We start from the raw sequence: 20,911 nt of genomic DNA on the forward strand, positions 1-20,911 counted from the left end.
GGTTGACCGCAAGAAGACCGGAGAACGTTCATTCTGGAGCTACAGCACAATTCTTACCAATATTCCAAAAACAAAACAGGCAAGTTACGAGACAACTTACGCCATTTTCTTTCATTCTGTCTCAGTGAAGCGGGGCCCACAGCCGGAGAGAGCCACGTTTACAATAAAGAGCGAGAAGACCGGAGGACGTTCATTCTGGAGCTACAGCACAATTCTTACCAATATTCCAGAAACAAAACAGGCAAATTACAAGACAACTTACGCCATTTTCTTTCATTCTGTCTCAGTGAAGCGGGGCCCACAGCCGGAGAGAGCCACGTTTACAATAAAGAGTGAGAAGACCGGAGGACGTTCATTCTGGAGCTACAGCACAATTCTTACCAATATTCCAAAAACAAAACAGGCAAGTTACGAGACAACTTACGCCATTTTCTTTCATTCTGTCTCAGTGAAGCGGGGCCCACAGCCGGAGAGAGCCACGTTTACAATAAAGAGCGAGAAGACCGGAGGACGTTCATTCTGGAGCTACAGCACAATTCTTACCAATATTCCAGAAACAAAACAGGCAAATTACAAGACAACTTACGCCATTTTCTTTCATTCTGTCTCAGTGAAGCGGGGCCCACAGCCGGAGAGAGCCACGTTTACAATAAAGAGCGAGAAGACCGGAGGACGTTCATTCTGGAGCTACAGCACAATTCTTACCAATATTCCGGAAACAAAACAGGCAAATTACGAGACAACTTACGCCATTTTCTTTCATTCTGTCTCAGTGAAGCGGGGCCCACAGCCGGAGAGAGCCACGTTTACAATAAAGAGTGAGAAGACCGGAGGACGTTCATTCTGGAGCTACAGCACAATTCTTACCAATATTCCAAAAACAAAACAGGCAAGTTACGAGACAACTTACGCCATTTTCTTTCATTCTGTCTCAGTGAAGCGGGGCCCACAGCCGGAGAGAGCCACGTTTACAATAAAGAGCGAGAAGACCGGAGGACGTTCATTCTGGAGCTACAGCACAATTCTTACCAATATTCCAGAAACAAAACAGGCAAATTACAAGACAACTTACGCCATTTTCTTTCATTCTGTCTCAGTGAAGCGGGGCCCACAGCCGGAGAGAGCCACGTTTACAATAAAGAGCTGAGAAGACCGGAGGACGTTCATTCTGGAGCTACAGCACAATTCTTACCAATATTCCAGAAACAAAACAGGCAAATTACAAGACAACTTACGCCATTTTCTTTCATTCTGTCTCAGTGAAGCGGGGCCCACAGCCGGAGAGAGCCACGTTTACAATAAAGAGCGAGAAGACCGGAGGACGTTCATTCTGGAGCTACAGCACAATTCTTACCAATATTCCAGAAACAAAACAGGCAAATTACAAGACAACTTACGCCATTTTCTTTCATTCTGTCTCAGTGAAGCTGGGCCCACAGCCGGAGAGAGCCACGTTTACAATAAAGAGCGAGAAGACCGGAGGACGTTCATTCTGGAGCTACAGCACAATTCTTACCAATATTCCAAAAACAAAACAGGCAAGTTACGAGACAACTTACGCCATTTTCTTTCATTCTGTCTCAGTGAAGCGGGGCCCACAGCCGGAGAGAGCCACGTTTACAATAAAGAGCGAGAAGACCGGAGGACGTTCATTCTGGAGCTACAGCACAATTCTTACCAATATTCCAAAAACAAAACAGGCAAGTTACGAGACAACTTACGCCATTTTCTTTCATTCTGTCTCAGTGAAGCGGGGCCCACAGCCGGAGAGAGCCACGTTTACAATAAAGAGCGAGAAGACCAGAGGACGTTCATTCTGGAGCTACAGCACAATTCTTACCAATATTCCAAAAACAAAACAGGCAAATTACAAGACAACTTACGCCATTTTCTTTCATTCTGTCTCAGTGAAGCGGGGCCCACAGCCGGAGAGAGCCACGTTTACAATAAAGAGCGAGAAGACCGGAGGACGTTCATTCTGGAGCTACAGCACAATTCTTACCAATATTCCAGAAACAAAACAGGCAAATTACAAGACAACTTACGCCATTTCTTTCATTCTGTCTCAGTGAAGCGGGGCCCACAGCCGGAGAGAGCCACGTTTACAATAAAGAGTGAGAAGACCGGAGGACGTTCATTCTGGAGCTACAGCACAATTCTTACCAATATTCCAGAAACAAAACAGGCAAATTACAAGACAACTTACGCCATTTTCTTTCATTCTGTCTCAGTGAAGCTGGGCCCACAGCCGGAGAGAGCCACGTTTACAATAAAGAGCGAGAAGACCGGAGGACGTTCATTCTGGAGCTACAGCACAATTCTTACCAATATTCCAGAAACAAAACAGGCAAATTACGAGACAACTTACGCCATTTTCTTTCATTCTGTCTCAGTGAAGCTGGGCCCACAGCCGGAGAGAGCCACGTTTACAATAAAGAGTGAGAAGACCGGAGGACGTTCATTCTGGAGCTACAGCACAATTCTTACCAATATTCCAAAAACAAAACAGGCAAATTACAAGACAACTTACGCCATTTTCTTTCATTCTGTCTCAGTGAAGCGGGGCCCACAGCCGGAGAGAGCCACGTTTACAATAAAGAGCGAGAAGACCGGAGGACGTTCATTCTGGAGCTACAGCACAATTCTTACCAATATTCCAGAAACAAAACAGGCAAATTACAAGACAACTTACGCCATTTTCTTTCATTCTGTCTCAGTGAGGCTGAAATCATATCAGGTTTGTGTCTCTGCATTACAGTATCTGGGTACCCATCCCCCGAATGTGTGATCTTCATGTGTAGATGTCACGTCCTCCTGTTTTTATTGGGCTGAGGAGAAAACGCATGTGATGGTCACATGAACTTTACTGCCTCTTCCCTTCACAGGTTCACCGTCGTAAAGAATATTTCAACTCGGGGTCAGACCTGAAATTGTGCAGCTTATGACGGCTGGCAACTAAAATGATCTAAAATGTCAGCAGGTTCTTCTCCAACCCCACGGCCAAGCTCAGAAAGATCAGGAACGAGCGCAGACCAATGCCTGGTCGTCTTGAGGAACGCGGAGAGACAGAACCACCTACCAGCAGCAGCATTTTGACCGAGTTAAAGAGCCCAAACATCTCGGTGCTGAACTCTCGAGGCTCGTACATCAGATAGAGGAGCAGGATGGACTGTTCCCCTGAGGAAAGATCCAAGACAGAAGAACCAGATTAAAGAGGAACTCACACACCTTCAGGACAGAGGAGGAACATTTAAGTCTGGAGGAGCGTTGGAGAACAATGACATCTAAATAACGAGCCACGGGCACTCCTTAAACTGCCAGTCACACACCTTCCAGTACAAGAACCTTTTCAGGAACTGATCTTTCTCAGGCGTCCTTACTCAGCTCTATTTGACACTTTATACTGAATTTGGTTCCACAACCTGCATGAGGACCTTCTGTTCATTTACAAACAACCTTCTGCTGAGGAACCGTAACAGGAACCTTTCATGCAAAAATATGTTCAACAGAAATCAGTGTTTTGGGTGGAGGTCAGGGGTTCCTGTGCTCCATCAGGTCCTAAAACAGAAGACGGGTCTGCGCCATAGTGTCCATTTCCATTTGAGGCGTTCTCCTGCTTTTCTGGGAGCGTGAGGAGATGTGAGGACGGTCCAGGTTCGGCTGGTCTACGGTTCTCACCTATGGCGACGAGGTTGTTGAGGAAGGAGCAGGTGATGAGGAGGTGGAGCTTCAGCCGCTCCTGCCCAGGCCGTCGGCAGAACACGGTGTGGAACGTTCTCCTGCCGTAGGTGAGGATGAAGAGTCTGGAACGTTCCCTCGGCACGCTGCCCACCTCCTCCTCGCCACCGCCTTCCTCACACTCCGCCGTGACCTCCTTCATGGGGGGGGCGGCGTTGGACCTCGACGGCTGGGGGTCTCGCAGCCAGACCAGGATGTAGAGGACCGTGAGGGCGTGGCAGGTCATGTACGCAGCGAACGCGGGCATCAGGCTGAACTTCTGCTCCAGGAACCCCCCCAGCAGGAAGCCCAGCGTCCCGCCCACGAAGATCATGGACTCGGCCACGGCCATGCGGAGCGTCCGCTGCGTGGCGCAGCCCGCCGTCACGTCCGCCAGGTAGCTGAAGCAGCTGAGGAACATGGACACGTGTCCCCCGGTCAGGCCGACCGCCGCCGCCGCCGCCAGGCACCAGTACACGCTGACCCAGTCCACCAGGTCCACCGCCAGCAGGACCGCGCCGGCCGCCAGGGACAGCAGCGAGGGCAGCAGCATGACGGCGCGGCGGCCGGCGCGGTCCGACCACGAGCCCAGCAGCAGCGCCGGCGGCACCGACACCAGGCTCAGGATGGCCATGTACAGCAGCAGGATGTAGGAGGAGCGCCGCTGGACCTCCTCCTCGCCGTCCCGGCGCTCCGGGTCCCCACACGCAGATTTATCCTGGAACAGCTCATAGCACACCTGAGAGAGAGAGAGAGGGACATTTCACGACTATAACCCGCTACTGAATACATTCTTCTACGGATTTACATTTACGGCATTTACCAGACGGCCTGATCCAGAGCGACTTACAACGTGCTTCCATGTCACCATGGATGAGGTGGTCAGTTCTGGTTCACTAGGACCCCCAACTATGAATACAATCTTTTTATTCACTCTGTTCTAGTTTCTATACAGAAGTCAGACAAGAAGAAGGTTACAAGTTCATCTAAATCTTCTCTAAAGAGGAAGGTCTTGAGCTGCCGTGTGAAGGTGCTCAGTGACTGAGCTGGAAGTTCATTCCACCACCAAGGGGCCAAGATGGAGAAGAGTCTAGATGAATGTCTTCCTTTTACCTTCAGAGATGGAGGGACCAGGCGAGCAGTACTGGAGGCTCGGAGTATACCAGGTGCAGTGCGAGGTGTAATAAGGGCTTTAAAGCCAGTTCCCGAGGAAACTGAACGCACATGATGAACGATGGGGCTTCAAACGCAACCATCATCTTAAAAAATGGCAATAAAAACATGCACTGTTACAAAGTTGAGCTACTCCGTTCAGGACCCTTTCTGGAGCCTTTCATGGCGCATCCTTAGAACCGCAGGAACACACGGGATTATAGACGGTTTCCGTGGGGACGTGAAGTGCAGTGCTGACTAGTTCTTCCTCGCCACACCCCTCCCCTCGTTTGGACTTTTTCCCCCCATCGCTTTCATCCACCTCTCAGGGCCTCCAGCGTAATAAAAAAAAAAAGACACGATATTCCCAAAGGTCAAAGGTTGATTAATCTGCCCTGTCCGGCAGTAAACGGGGGGGGGGGCAGATAAAGCAGACCCTGAAGATTCAGGTCAGGTGATTAATGGCCGCCGCCAGGCTCTCTTTTGTTTACAGCTCAGAGTGGCCGCCGCTGTCCGGCCCCCGCCTGCCACTTCCTGTCTCCTGCCGCTGGAGCCGCGGCCCGTCGTCCAAAAGCGAAGCCAGCTGATGAATGTCCCTTCACGTCCTGAGAGGGAGACGGGGACCGGACCTCACCTTGCTGATGATCAGCTGCTGGTACGCCGGCGTCACAATGAAGGTGCTGGTCATGAACAAGAAAATGACCGGTTCCACGGTCACGATTCTGCCCAGGCGGTCCACGCAGTCGCGCATGATGTCCCTCCGAGTGGTCCTTACAGACACACACACACACACAGAGACACACACACAGATCATATGAGCAGCGCGGGTTAATGTGTTACCTTCCTTATCTCCGGGTCCTGAGTCGCTGCTGTCAGCAGCTGTAATACTGACTCACACTTCCCATAATGCACCACTTCCCATAAACACTGCGCTGCGACGTATGGTCTCACTGTGAAGCAGATCAGCGCAGGACATGGTCTTTATGTGGCTCATAAACGCTTAAAACCATGACGGGCTGAGAACATCGCAGGCGTAGTGAACCAACCTCATCATCATCATCATCATCATCATCATCATGGGAAAGTACAGACTGTCATCCCTTTATAATGGTTGGAATCGATTATAATCCACATGGGCCCGTGTAGAAATCCTGAGGAATTCCAACGAGCAGATTGATGCAGCAAATGGAAGATTAACGCCCATGTGGGTGAATCGTGGCTTCCGTCCCATCTCATACCACACTAAACTGTCCTTCACTGTCCCATCCCCTGACGGGTCCAGGATCAAACATGTGCCAGGTCCAGAGAGATGAGGGAGGGTTTGGGACACATGTACAGGGAATACCTCATTAAGGCGGGAAAAAGCAGGAGACGAAAAGCTCCATGTGAGACGAGAGAAGACGCAGGCAACTGAAGGCCATTAGACAACAAGAACCTGACCTGGTTCCCAACAGAATTTGGGCATCCGACGTCCAGACGCCCTTATCCAGAGCGCCTTACAGTCAGTAGTTACAGGGACATTCCCCCCCTGGTTAAGTATCTTGCTCAGGGACACGATGGCAGTCAATTCGGTTCGAACCTGGGACGTTCTGCAGTGGGAGTCAGGATAAAGAACCGGAGCTGTGGCGGCTCCGGAGAATAGTGAAATAGTGGCCACTGTCACGTTCCTAAGTCTAGGGGTTAAGGAAAGGGTGTGGAACGTACGGCCAGGGGCGTAACGGAACGCGTGGGAGCGTACGGCCAGGGACGTAACGGAACGCGTGGGAACGTACGGCCAGAGACGTAACGGAACGCGTGGGAGCGTATGTCCTGCGACGTAACGGAACGCGTGGGAACGTACGGCCAGGGACGTAACGGAACGCGTGGGAACGTACGGCCAGGGACGTAACGGAACGCGTGACTGCGTATGTCCTGGGACGTAACGGAACGTGTGGGAGCGTATGTCCTGGGACGTAACGGAACGCGTGACTGCGTATGTCCTGGGACGTAACGGAACGCGTGGGAACGTACGGCCAGGGACGTAACGGAACGCATGGGAGCGTATGTCCTGGGACGTAACGGAACGTGTGGGAGCGTATGTCCTGGGACGTAACGGAACGCGTGACTGCGTATGTCCTGGGACGTAACGGAACGCGTGGGAACGTACGGCCAGGGACGTAACGGAACGCATGGGAGCGTATGTCCTGGGACGTAACGGAACGTGTGGGAGCGTATGTCCTGGGACGTAACGGAACGCGTGGGAGCGTACGACCAGGGACGTAACGGAACGCGTGAGTGGGTACGTCCTGGGACGTAACAGAACGCGTCGGAACGTACGGCCAGGGGCGTAACGGAACGCATGAGTGGGTACGTCCTGGGACGTAACAGAACGCGCGGGAGCGTACGGCCAGGGGTGTAACGGAACGCGTGGGAGCGTACGTCCTGGGACGTAACGGAACGCGTGGGAGCGTACGGCCAGGGACGTAACGGAACGCGTGGGAGCGTACGGCCAGGGACGTAACGGAACGCGTGGGAGCGTACGGCCAGGGACGTAACGGAACGCGTGGGAACGTACGGCCTGGGACGTAACGGAACGTGTGGGAGCGTATGTCCTGGGACGTAACGGAACGCGTGGGAAACGTACGGCCAGGGGTGTAACGGAACGCGTGGGAGCGTATGTCCTGGGACGTAACGGAACGCGTGGGAGCGTATGTCCTGGGACGTAACGGAACGCGTGGGAACGTACGGCCAGAGACGTAACGGAACGTGTGGGAGCGTATGTCCTGGGACGTAACGGAACGCGTGGGAACGTACGGCCAGGGGTGTAACGGAACGCGTGGGAGCGTATGTCCTGGGACGTAACGGAACGCGTGGGAGCGTACGGCCAGGGACGTAACGGAACGCGTGGGAACGTACGGCCAGAGACGTAACGGAACGTGTGGGAGCGTATGTCCTGGGACGTAACGGAACGCGTGGGAACGTACGGCCAGGGTGTAACGGAACGCGTGGGAGCGTACGGCCAGGGACGTAACGGAACGCGTGGGAGCGTACGTCCTGGGACGTAACGGAACGCGTGGGAGCGTACGGCCAGGGACGTAATGGAACGCGTGGGAGCGTACGTCCTGGGACGTAACGGAACGCGTGGGAACGTACGGCCAGGGACGTAACGGAACGTGTGGGAGCGTACGGCCAGGGACGTAACGGAACGCGTGGGAGCGTACGGCCAGGGACCTAACGGAACGCGTGGGAGCGTACGGCCAGGGACGTAACGGAACGCGTGGGAGCGTACGTCCTGGGACGTAACGGAACGCGCGGGAACGTACGTCCTGGAACGTAACGGAACGTGTGGGAGCGTATGTCCTGGGACCTAACGGAACGCGTGGGAGCGTACGGCCAGGGACCTAACGGAACGCGTGGGAGCGTACGGCCAGGGACGTAACGGAACGCGTGGGAGCGTACGTCCTGGGACGTAACGGAACGCGTGGGAACGTACGGCCAGGGACGTAACGGAACGCGTGGGAGCGTACGGCCAGGGACGTAACGGAACGCGTGGGAACGCACGACCTGGGACGTAACGGAACGCGTGAGTGGGTACGTCCTGGGACGTAACGGAACGCGTGGGAACGTACGGCCAGGGGTGTAACAGAACATACGTCCTGGGACGTAACGGAACGCGTTGGAACGTACGGCCAGGGGCGTAACGGAACGCATGAGTGGGTACGTCCTGGGACGTAACGGAATGCGCGGGAGCGTACGGCCAGGGGTGTAACGGAACGCGTGAGTGGGTACGTCCTGGGACGTAACGGAACGCGTGGGAGCGTACGGCCAGGGACGTAACGGAACGCGTGGGAGTGTACGGCCAGGGACGTAACGGAACGCGTGGGAGCGTATGTCCTGGGACGTAACGGAACGCGTGGGAGCGTACGGCCAGGGACGTAATGGAACGCGTGGGAGCGTACGTCCTGGGACGTAACGGAACGCGTGGGAACGTACGGCCAGGGACGTAACGGAACGTGTGGGAGCGTACGGCCAGGGACGTAACGGAACGCGTGGGAGCGTATGTCCTGGGACCTAACGGAACGCGTGGGAGCGTACGGCCAGGGACCTAACGGAACGCGTGGGAGCGTACGGCCAGGGACCTAATGGAACGCGTGGGAGCGTACGGCCAGGGACGTAACGGAACGCGTGGGAGCGTACGGCCAGGGACGTAACGGAACGCGTGGGAGCGTACGTCCTGGGACGTAACGGAACGCGTGGGAGCGTACGTCCTGGGACGTAACGGAACGCGTGGGAGCGTACGGCCAGGGACGTAACGGAACGCGTGGGAACGTACGGCCAGAGACGTAACGGAACGTGTGGGAGCATATGTCCTGGGACGTAACGGAACGCGTGGGAACGTACGGCCAGGGGTGTAACGGAACGCGTGGGAGCGTACGTCCTGGGACGTAACGGAACGCGTGGGAGCGTACGGCCAGGGACGTAACGGAACGCGTGGGAGCGTATGTCCTGGGACGTAACGGAACGCGTGGGAGCGTACGGCCAGGGACGTAACGGAACGCGTGACTGCGTATGTCCTGGGACGTAACGGAACGTGTGGGAGTGTATGTCCTGGGACGTAACGGAACGCGTGACTGCGTATGTCCTGGGACGTAACGGAACGTGTGGGAGTGTATGTCCTGGGACGTAACGGAACGCGTGGGAGCGTACGGCCAGGGACGTAACGGAACGCGTGGGAGCGTACGTCCTGGGACGTAACGGAACGCGTGGGAGCGTACGTCCTGGGACGTAACGGAACGCGTGGGAGCGTACGGCCAGGGACGTAACGGAACGCGTGGGAGCGTACGGCCAGGGACGTAACGGAACGCGTGGGAGCGTACATCCTGGGACGTAACGGAACGCGTGGGAACGTACGGCCAGGGACGTAACGGAACGTGTGGGAGTGTACGTCCTGGGACGTAACGGAACGCACGGGAGCGTACGGCCAGGAACGTAACGGAACGCGTGGGAACGTACGGCCAGGGACGTGTGAACGTTATTTTTCCCCATAAAGTGATGGGTTAAAGGCAGAGGAGCCATTTTGTTGTGTCACAGTCGCTTTCCTGTTGCTAAAGGTCAGAGGTCACCACTGCTAGTCTCTATCCAGCCAGTAGTTCATTTAAAAAAATTAAAACATAGAAATATGAATAAAGGTTCTCATTTACACGACTGGTTGTGATGGAACTCCGGCCACTTCCGGACGAATAAAAAAAGGAACGATTTTAGAGCTGCCACTGAAAGGGGAACGCGGGAGCGTAGAACCTTCGCGGTGCGGGTTATTACGCTGCTTTTTTTTCAGACGGAGCTCCGACGTTCCACTGTTTCCCTGTGACAAAACAGAGATCTCCGCCGCCGAGCTCTCTTAATGGGGTGCATCCAATTTTGGCGGGGAACGCGGCGCGCCGTTATAAAAGGTCCCCTCAGATCGTTCCCTCCTGGAGAGGAGCGCAGCACCTCGCTGCAGTCGCGTCTAAATCCGGCGGCGGCGGCGCGTTTCATCGGAATTACGGCGTATCTAGGCCCCCTCTCACGGGGCTTTCCGGTGTTCGCACTCCGGCGTGGCACCGCATGTTCGCACGGCATTATTCCATTACGTCAACAGCAGGTGAACTTCGGTACAAACCTGCGAGCACACTGAGACAGAGACCCAAAGACCGCACACCAAGACGGAAGAAGAGCATGCTGTCCAGTGCGGTGAAGAGTGTCCCGAGTTGTACATCGGGGGAAACCAGTCACAGTGCTAGTAGCCTAGTGGGTAACACACTCGCCTGTGAACCAGAAGACCCAGGTTCAAACCCCACTTACTACCATCGTGTCCCTGAGAAGGACACTTAACCCTGAGTGTCTCCAGGGGGGGACTGTCCCTGTAACTACTGACTGTAAGTCGCTCTGGATAAGGGCGTCTGGTAAATGCTGTAAATGTAAAATGTAAACAGCTGCTACGCGGGAGAAGGAGCAACACCTCAGGGCCAGAATCAGTGGTGTACCTTCACCTGAAGGACAAAGGACACTCATTTTTGGACAAGAATGTTCAAATATTGGACAGAGAAGATAGGCGGTTTGAGAGAGGAGTGAGGGAAGCTTTGCATGTGCAACTCAACAAACCCTCACTCAACAGAGGTGGAGGCCTCAGACACAACCTATCTCCAACCTATAATGCTAGTCCACCAGGTTGTCCACATTTAACGACCCGCTTAAATGGGGAAGGAGGAGGTGCCAGGGCGGGGCTGTCACATCCACCCACCCCCTCCCCAGCCTTGGTTTCAGTTAATGAGCCTATTGAAGGTGGGAGTGAGGTGAAACCAACCTGGAGGATAAATCTGTGGTCACAAGCCAACCTCCCTCAGAAGTTCTGTGGATGCAGAATGAAACGTCTCTACGTTGAAGACAGAAAGTCCAGTTGCCACGACTCAACTTTCAGACAAATTCACCTGGATGACTGAGAACCTTCACAGACACATTTACACAGTGATGGAGGTGACCTCAGGTCCGCAGGGTGGTCCTGACAGGACGTCAGCAGATCAGCTCCCACTGATCTCAATCACTGTGCAGCGCGTTTGACAGATCCACCACCGGGGCACCACCCGGCCGTCAAGAGGACGGCATGTCCTCTAAAAAGGTTCTGGACCACTGACAGCAACTCGCTTGCAAACAGGTTGAATAGCGGGACATTGGGATGGTGACAGATATACTGAATTATGAGATTAATGCTCTGTCCTTCACTGAAAATCCCTCAGCGGGGACCCTGGGGTCCACGAAAGCAGCAGCTTGTGAGGAGCCCAAAGTGAGCAGAATGGCAACATCACGCCAGAGATGGACTTTAGTGTCCTCTGAGACTGATGGACGCGCTCCATCTGTAAAACCGAGCCAAGGACAGATTAACACGGAAGACAGTCATCCTCGTCTCCGCAAAGCAGAGCTGTCCTCTCCTGTTGTGCGTTAGCCAGGACGTGGAGGACCTTCCTCCTCCTCTCGGTCCCCAGCTACCAGAATTAATCACTGATGAATTTCATCCAAACAAACACTGTTAGAACATCTTCCAAGGTCTCCTGTCAACGTTTTAAATATATCATATTACAACTATTAGCATCAAACGTTGTTTTAACGTTTTTCTCCCAACGTCAATCGAACATGATCCAGGAAACACTCAAATCTGCACCGGACACGATTCCAGCTCAAGACCTCGGCCCGTTTTACCGTCAGAGGAAGAGCCAACCGGCCACTGGGGCGCAGATGCTACGTATCGGCCGGGTTAATTACGCCGCGGTTTTATAGATAAACAGGCGCCACCGCAGGGACTCTTAATGAGGGACTTCTCCACGATGAGGAGAACCTCGGCCCTCAGATCGAGGGGGAAGAGTAAAAGTGCGCGTGTTCCTACCAACGTAGCTCATCAGGCGGCATGAATGTTCCGAACGAAGTTAAATTACGGTTAGAAATGAAAGTGTAACGGGGACATTTTGCACCTTAATCTGATACCAAACAACTCGCCGTTTGAATAACTTTTTTTTTTTTTGCCTTTTAGCCTCCGCGCACACAAGTGCAGCACTCGTGTCCACGCCTTAATTAAACTCTCATTATGATTTAATGAGACGACACTCGGCACGCCGTGTAATAAGCACTTATCAATTAGGGGCTGCGGTTCAGGAGGAGAGGGTTCCCGGCAGCTGCTGTCCTGATCCGCTCTCCTCCGAGACTCCCAGTTCCTCAACACATCAAACGCTGGCCTTCATTAGAGGATTAGAGAGGGGGGGGCTCGCTGCTCGCTCCCGACACAACCCCCGCACAACCTCCGTACAACCCCCATACAACCTCCGCACAACCTCCGTACAGCCGCAATTCCGAAAGACTTTACAGCACGTGACGCCGGGTCCAGGCAGGTCAGAGATGATTCCTTCCCAACGATCAAATGGGATCACTGTCTGGACCAATAGCAGCACAGAAGGGATGCCATTTGAAGTGGGATGTGGAGCTTTTATGGCTCCGGTGTTTATGATCTGGTGGTCGTGAACAGCTGTAATGGACTCAAGGACCAGGTTCTCCGTGGAGAGATGGAGTTATTTTCAGGCATCTGCTATGCTAACAGCGGCGCTCTGTTATTTCTGTATTCCGCGCATAAGGACGTGAGCACGGCAGCGACAGAAAAAGAGAAAAACACTCAGCTTAGTGCAGCAGAGGCTCATGGGGGATTTACTTGAAGGTCAAAAGAAAGTCTGTGGCAGGAAAAAAAAAAAATGTGCATCAATGTGGATCCGTCAGGTTCAATCAGGAACCTTAAACCTGGACATGTGAACAGCACTTAAAAATTTATATAAATACCAGCATGACCCGTACAATCGCATCGTTGCATCGCTAATGTTGTTTGTTCATTCAGAAGTGTTGCACTTTTGATCCCTCAGACATCTTTTACAGTTTCAGATCCTAATCAGTCTGCCGTCAAAGCGGAACATTCCAGAGATTCTGGACGTCTGACGTGGACAACAACCAGAGGACTCTCGGAATTGGTGGCTCAGCATGGCGGTGTCTTGATGCCTACCTTAAAAACGGCTCACACCAGGTGACGTGGACAGAATCCACATCTCCTCAGCACTTGGTCCTCTTCTGTTTTGCCGCAAGACTGACAGTTGTGGTCAAAAGTTGCATATTTAATCTGCTTGAGCCTAATTTCCATTTACTGCATTTACCAGACGCCCTTATCCAGAGCGCCTTACAATCAGTAGTGACAGGGGACAGTCCCCCCCTGGGGACACTCAGGGTTAAGTGTCTGTCCTGTCTGCGCGGTCCTAAAACAAGATTTGGATTTTGAACGTTTCTTCCGGCGACAGCTTGGATTCAGGATGAGGAAAGTCGAGCGCGTGTGGCTGTGAGGTGAGATGTTTCCTCACCGACGGAGGAGCGTGATGTGCCACCGGCAGCTGATGAACACGTTGCACTAATGGAGCCCCCGTGCGCGTTGCTGTGGCCCGGAAAATGCAGTTCTGGTCCTGGTGCTAATGGAGTCCCCGCTGACTGCAGAAACCGCGGAAGATCTGCAGCACGTGAGCCCGCGTTTAAAGCCTCGGCATGTTTCTGAAGATGGCAACCGAAGATGGCATCTGGAAACTTCACACGCAGCGTTCGGAGAACAGAGACATGGTTACAGCCTTCTGACCAGAGGAACAGCAACGCAAGATTAAACGCGCAACTCTGAAAGCGGCCAAATTAAAGAAACATTCGTCAAGGTCTTTGATGACGGTTCTACGGAACCCAGATGGAGCTGGTGTCCCATGCACAGGGTTTCGTCGCTTTCTCGCTTTCTGAAATCCGCATGTTGGCCCTCGTGTGACACAGCGGACGCTCATCTAAGCTGTCGAAAGCTCTCCAAGTGCCAATAACGGTGGACAATTGTGCGTTAAGTTAACGTGTCGCGCCTTCCGAGAAAGTTCAGCGGGAACGTATACCATCATTAGACAACTGGAGAACCAGAGCGGCGATTTCTGCAGACGTCAGTCAATTACGTCTGCACTCTGACAACACTGCGGTCGAGGACATTTTACAAGTGTGTGTGTGTGTGTGTGTGTGTGTGTGTGTAAAAAGGATGAAGCCTCAAAGGACGGCTTCAAATCAGAAATGGGAACGTACACACACAGTTTTTCTATAGTGTAACAAAACCACCCGGAGATTGTTGTACTGTCTGAGGTTGGGTATGGGTCAGAGGTCAAATTCAGCCAAAACGTGCAACAATGTGATGTATGGTATTTCCGGTTATGCTACGCGATGGTATGATCATTAGCCCCGCCCCCCTCGGCCTCGTTTTATTTCCAAGCGTCTCCCCGAGGTCACAGGCCCTTTCTAGAACCGCGGTGCAGCATGAGCTGTGCGTGCTGATGGTGTTTCTGGTCTGAATCGATGAACGTTAACCCTCGCCAACCTTTTCGACAAAGCAGTTGCCATAACGACCGGCTGTCACAACAATGGATCACATCGCTGCCAAGGTTCCGGGGAAATGACGCGTACTGGACGATTGTGCCAGTTCCACTGACTTCTCCCCTCCGATTTATGAAACGATGAACGGCGCGGCGCTTCTCTGTAAAAACGACTTTTTAAAAAAAAATTATTTATTTAGGTTCCACAGCAAATGCAGCAGCCAGACGTTTGGTAGAATTGAGAAGAGGCGCTCCGTGGAGCATCGCGGCCTTCGTTTCAGTTTCCCTGCCCCCCAGCAAACAAACAAGCGCTGGCGCCGTGGCGGGAAATTGTTCAGTGCCGAACTGGCGGACTGCAGGGCCGCAACCGTCGCCCTCCGGTTACCATCAACGTCGGCTCGTCCCAGCCGTCCTTGAGCGCAAGCACGCGGGCATCAGATAAGAGGCGGTGCCCGCCGTCTCCGCTCGCCAGACAGGGCGTGTTTCACTTCGCGCACAGATTACGGCCCCGAGACGGTACAAAACGAACCTCGGCGCGGACCGCGAGGAGAAACAGATTTTCCACGCCACGAGCTCGAGGAGGAGCGGATAACGGGGAGGAACCAGACCGGGGCTTTTATCTGCGGAGAGACGGAAATTTCCATCCAGCCGGCACCGCGACGGGCCCGCGAGGAGGAGGCGGCGGGAGATCGTGCCGCGGCCTTCACAAATCGGCGCACGCGAGCCTCCATGCGGCGGGAGGTTCATTACCGCGAGACGGGACCACATTAACGCTAACGACTCTGACCGCAAACAAAGGAAATAGCAGCGATTTCACCGGGTGAGCGGCGGATCTTCGCCGTGCCGGAGCTAACGAGGAACAGCAGCTAATGAGCCTCCGTGGCGCTGCGATTTCTGACTTCATTAAACATCTGACATTTGCTCAGTCTGACAATCCCTCCTTAAACCGCTGGGCAGCAACGCCGGCCATTATTCTAGAGGACTCAGAAGGAGGTGGTCAGCCAGGGTCCCTTTATATGGAAAAAGGCCGTCACTTCCCTCACGCCCCCGTCGGCCCTCCGGTTCTCACCGGCCGTGCCTCAGTCACTGACATTCCTCGCATGCCTTCAGCATGCGCGCACGAGAAACACAGACAAAACGGGCAGAGCGGGTGCGGCGGGGGTGAAACTGCAGAGCGTCGACCCTATTGATTTCACTGAAGTCCTTTTGTGCGCAGGGAACGCGGGACGGGGGGCTTCCGGTAAAAAAGTCAGAAACAAACATTTACTAACTGGCCTTTTATTAAAACCCACCGACGTTCCGCAACAATCAAATCAGAACGTTACCTTTCAGACCTTTCATGGAAACATTCCAGTCTGAGGGGCTTGTGAGTCACCAGCAGGGATACGATGTCAACATGCTCACTTTTGGACACAACTACCAGTTCAACTGCTGAACCCACCAGCTTCTATGCAACTACAGCAGCTAAACTGCTCCTGCCACGAATACAACTTCAGCAGCTAAACAGTGGCTGCAACTAATGCAACTACAGCGGCTAAACAGTTCCTGCAACTACCGTAGCTACAGCAGCTAAACAGCGGCTGTAACTAATGCAACTACAGCAGCTAAACTGCTACTGCAACAAATGCAACTTCAGCAGCTAAACAGTGGCTGCAACTACCGTAGCTACAGCAGCTAAACAGCGGCTGTAACTAATGCAACTACAGCAGTTAAACTGCTACTGCAACAAAGGCAACTTCAGCAGCTAAACAGTGGCTGCAACTAATGCAACTACAGCAGCTAAGCAGTTCCTGTAACTAATGCAACTACCGTAGCTACAGCAGCGAAACAGCGGCTGTAACTAATGCAACTACAGCAGCTAAACTGCTACTGCAACTAATGCAACTACAGCAGTTAAACTGCTACTGCAACAAATGCAACTTCAGCAGCTAAACAGTGGCTGCAACTAATGCAACTACAGCAGCTAAGCAGTTCCTGTAACTAATGCAACTACCGTAGCTACAGCAGCGAAACAGCGGCTGTAACTAATGCAACTACAGCAGCTAAACTGCTACTGCAACTAATGCAACTTCAGCAGCTAAACTGCTACTGCAACTAATGCAACTTCAGCAGCTAAACAGTGGCTGCATCTAATGCAACTACAGCAGCTAAACAGTTCCTGCAACTAATGCAACTATAGCAGCTAAACAGCGGCTGCAACTACAGCAGCTAAACTGCTACTGTAGCTAATGCAACAACATCAGCTAAACAGCAGCTGCAACTACAGCAGCTAAATTGCTACTGCAGCAAATGCAATTACAGCAGCTAAACAGCGGCTACAACTACAGCAGCTAAACTGCTACTGCAGCTAATGCAATTATAGCAGCTAAACAGCGGCTGCAACTACAGCAGCTAAACAGCTACAACCACAGTAAGAATTACTGCAGCTAATGCAACTACAGCAGCTGCAACTACAGCAGCTAAACTGCTACTGCAGCTAATGCAACTACAGCAGCTAAACAGCAGCTAAACTGCTACTGCAGCTAATGCAACTTCAGCAGCTAAACAGCTAAGCCCCTGCTGCAGCAACTGCACCTGAAAAACAACTTTATGTAATTAATTAGTCACATTTTTGTGTAATTAACACAGGGCTTTTAAAGGAGCTCTATAGACCTTATCAGCAATTTCAGAGCCCCTCCCATTTATTTCTTGCTCTTTTTCACCAGGCGATAAATGCCTGCCCTTTCCAGCTCTGGCAGGTTGAGCTCGGTTTGAGCTGCTTCTCCTCCAGTGATTAATGGATCAGTTATCAGGGAGCCAGTGGAGCCCACACAGCAGTCAGAGACGTCCAGGCCAGCCGGCCCCATCCCAGCGGCCGGGGCATTTACAGCCGGCCACACTCATCCAGCGCAGCGCCGGCCGCACAACATCCATTACCAGACCGCATCTCGCCACCCGCCTGCTTACAAACACGGAACGTTGGCGTCGGCATTTCTCATTTCGTTTAAGATACACCAACGCCGGCCTCAGGTGCCAACGCGGCCCTGGGGGTCCGGCAGCAAACATAAACACAAATGTGGGCCATTTGCCTGTAATTCGTGCGCGTCTCAGTGGGCCCGGCGTGTGCACACATGGCCTGCGCATAATGACAGCGTGCGAGATAAGGACGAAGTCAGCCGCGCCCACGCGCCCGCTACGCGCCCGTAAACATGTGCAGCGGCAGCGGCGGCTCCAGCTGATGATCTGTAAGTGCAGCCCCCCCCTCGTCCATCTCGGAAGCGGCTCCCACCGACGCTGCATTTAAATTGGCTCGGCCAGCCAGCAGCCAGTGGGCATCTTCGGGCGGCGCTGAACAACGCCACTTCAGGGTGACTGGGCCGGCGCGGCAAGACAGGAAGCGCTCCTTGATTGCATTATGCCGTTATGGAGCATCTGAGCGGTGCTTTAAATTACACGGCCTTTAAAAGGGGGGCTGGATTTACATGACAAAAGAACACATCAGAGAGACCTGGCATGCTGCTGCGGCGAGGGGAGGGCGCACAACACACCCAAATCGGTTCTTCCCGTCTTACCCTCCATGAGGGAAATTCAGCCCCTCATGTTCTGCATTTAAGGTGACACAGTTCATGATGAAATGTGCAGAACCAATGAGCAACACTGGAGTCCCTACACCTCAGATTTTACTGACACACAGAGCAAAACAACGCTCCTTTACAACATTCTCTTTTTACCGTAATGGCCATGACCAAACCGTCGTGACTTGGTGGAGCCTTGAGGAGAACAAGTTCTGGAGCGGCAGTAATAACTGAACCCAGATTTTCTCATGTTTAATTTGATCAGTTAGCATAAATTTCGCCCATGAGCTTCAGAGTCACAAGGGACTTCTGGAAATGCCCTCATGACTGTCAGAAGTCACCTTCCTCACAAAAGATACATTTCTAATTACTAGAAGTCTAATTCAATCATTCAGACAGACGCAGGAATACTAGGAGGATCTCAGCGAGGACCAGTCCGACCAGCAGCAGGACTTCCAGCCAGCGGGGGTCCGGTAATGCCTTAATGCTGTTAAAAACGGAGACAATGCAATTAGACAAGGGAAGTGGAATTACGGGCTCCCGGACGTACTCTGTACAATTTAACTCGGATTTACACAAGGTTTCCAATCAGCTCCAACACCAGAGTACTTTGACATGCATTTAAAACCAGTACAACCCGTGCAGGGCAGATATTTTTGTGCTTGTATGGAGATAACCGCTAGAAATGTACGGATATATTGGATGAAAATCGGTATTGTCCGATATTCACCTCACTGGCTCACTTTGGCCTTGGAAACCAGTTAATGTGAAGCACTGAATCAAGTCCAAAGGCCCTAATTGGTTTGATAATTAACTCATTCAATCATTTTCCAGTGATTGTTTACTCTGAGTAAAACTATTAAATAATTCAGTGGTTACCCATCCTGCACCATGATCTACATGATCTTTCACTCTTACAACAAACTCTATTTAATTCAATTAAAAACAGCACATTCATGGATTTTCTCCAGTAGTTGAGTAAGAGCTGATGAATAATGCATGTCCGTTCACCAGGCCTCCAGCTGTGAGAAGGTCCAGCAGCATTCTGCATCTTCTGACACCTGCAGGTCCGCCGGGGGGGGGGGGCGCACCTGAGACGGCGAGCGGGAAAACAGGCGGCCCGCTGATTCCCGCCCCGTGAAAAGCACCTCCAGTCAATTGATCCATGAGAACCAGGACCCCTGCGCAGAGACACTTTAAACCCCTTCTGAGGACTCCCCGCAGGGGTCGGCGTGGCTGTCTGAGTCGGGGAAATGATTAAAGCTCTCCAGACTGGAGTGGGGTTACGAGTCGGCGCCCGCCAAAACGCTCGAGATTTACAAACAATCCGCACGCAGACACCAGAAGAAACGCGTTTCGAGCGAAGACCTTCCTGATGCAACAAGCAGGAAACGGAGACGACGGCAGTCGATGCCACACCAGCGGTAAAAGTGAAGTGTGCACTTCTCTCACACTCTCGTTGCACAGTGTGCCATGAGACTAATGGATACAAAAGTGAAGTGATTGTCACATGTGATACACAGCAGCACAGCACACGATGCACACAGTGAAATTTGTCCTCTGCATTTAACCAATCACCCTGAGTGAGCAGTGGGCAGCCATGACAAGCGCCCGGGGAGCAGTGTGTGGGGACGGTGCTTTGCTCAGTGGCACCTCAGTGGCACCTTGGCGGATCGGGAATCGAACCTGCAACCTTCTGATTACAGGGCTGCTTCCTTAACCGCTAGGCCACCACTGCCCACATGCACAGCTCATGTAGCGAAAATAAGAACACGCACAACACGTCATTCGTCATCACATGACGTCATCTGTCCTGATTGCAGCCTTTATTTCAAAGATGTGTGAAATTGTAATTACGGCCTGTGGCCTCTTGAGACCCACTTTGCCCACAAGAAACAGCAAGGAACGCCCGGCAGGTGACGAAAATACGCCGCGTTGCCAAGTACTCGGGGGGACAATGGCGACTGTGATTGTGGCTTTATAAATGTCCCAAAAACACCATTCACCTGATATAAACCCAGCAGAAAACATCTGAGAGGAGGAACTAACAGAATTATTTCTGACACACAGAAAATTAACTTTAATGATGTTTTTATGCTCCTCCTTGAACAGTCACCTTTGAGAGCCATAATGATCCTAGGTTATGTTGTCTGGGGCACTTGGTGCCCCTGGTAAGGTCCCCCATGAAACAATTGGTCTTAGGTGAAGGGTGAGAAAGAACAGTTCAGAAGACCTTTCATGGAAAAAACAACAAAGAGTCAGTGTACCTGGCCCGGAGGGTTACCGGGGTCCCACCCTGGAGCCAGGTCTGGGGTTGGGGCCCGTGAGTGAGCGCCTGGTGGCTGGGCTTTTGCCCATGGGGCACAGCCGGGCCCAGCCCAAACCAGATACAACTGTGGACCCACCACCCGCAGGAGGAATATCAAGGGTCCGGTGAAATGTGGATCGGGTGGCAGACTGAGTCGGGAGCTTTGGCGGTCGATCCCCTGACAAGGAACCTGTCTATTGGGACATGGAACATCACCTCTCTGGCGGGGAAGGAGCTGGAGCTTGTGGACATCAGAGGAC

At 52.7% G+C, this 20,911-nt stretch overlaps 1 protein-coding gene across 5 annotated transcripts in view; it reads right to left on the reverse strand.

Moving 5' to 3' along the window:
- The window catches only part of LOC114801418 (proton-coupled folate transporter), a 29,594-nt gene extending 13,831 nt beyond the window's left edge, over positions 1-15,763 (reverse strand). Inside the window, exons 1-5 of one of the 5 annotated variants that reach the window (XM_028999601.1) lie at positions 13,770-15,763; positions 13,421-13,667; positions 5,504-5,639; positions 3,679-4,456; positions 3,080-3,177 (exon numbers count right to left, since the gene is read on the reverse strand). In XM_028999601.1, coding sequence (XP_028855434.1) covers positions 3,080-3,177; positions 3,679-4,456; positions 5,504-5,620 — 993 coding nt within the window. In that variant the 5' untranslated portion in view covers positions 5,621-5,639; positions 13,421-13,667; positions 13,770-15,763. Of the gene's footprint in view, positions 1-3,079; positions 3,178-3,678; positions 4,457-5,360; positions 5,438-5,503; positions 5,866-5,915; positions 6,691-13,420; positions 13,668-13,769 lie in introns of those variants that run through there. The other 4 variants (XM_028999602.1, XM_028999600.1, XM_028999599.1 and 1 more) reach the window with 4 other exon arrangements.
- Positions 15,764-20,911: the final 5,148 nt, after the last annotated feature.

Source organism: Denticeps clupeoides, chromosome 1 (genome assembly GCF_900700375.1).
Source record: "Denticeps clupeoides chromosome 1, fDenClu1.1, whole genome shotgun sequence".
Lineage (NCBI taxonomy): Eukaryota > Metazoa > Chordata > Actinopteri > Clupeiformes > Denticipitidae > Denticeps > Denticeps clupeoides.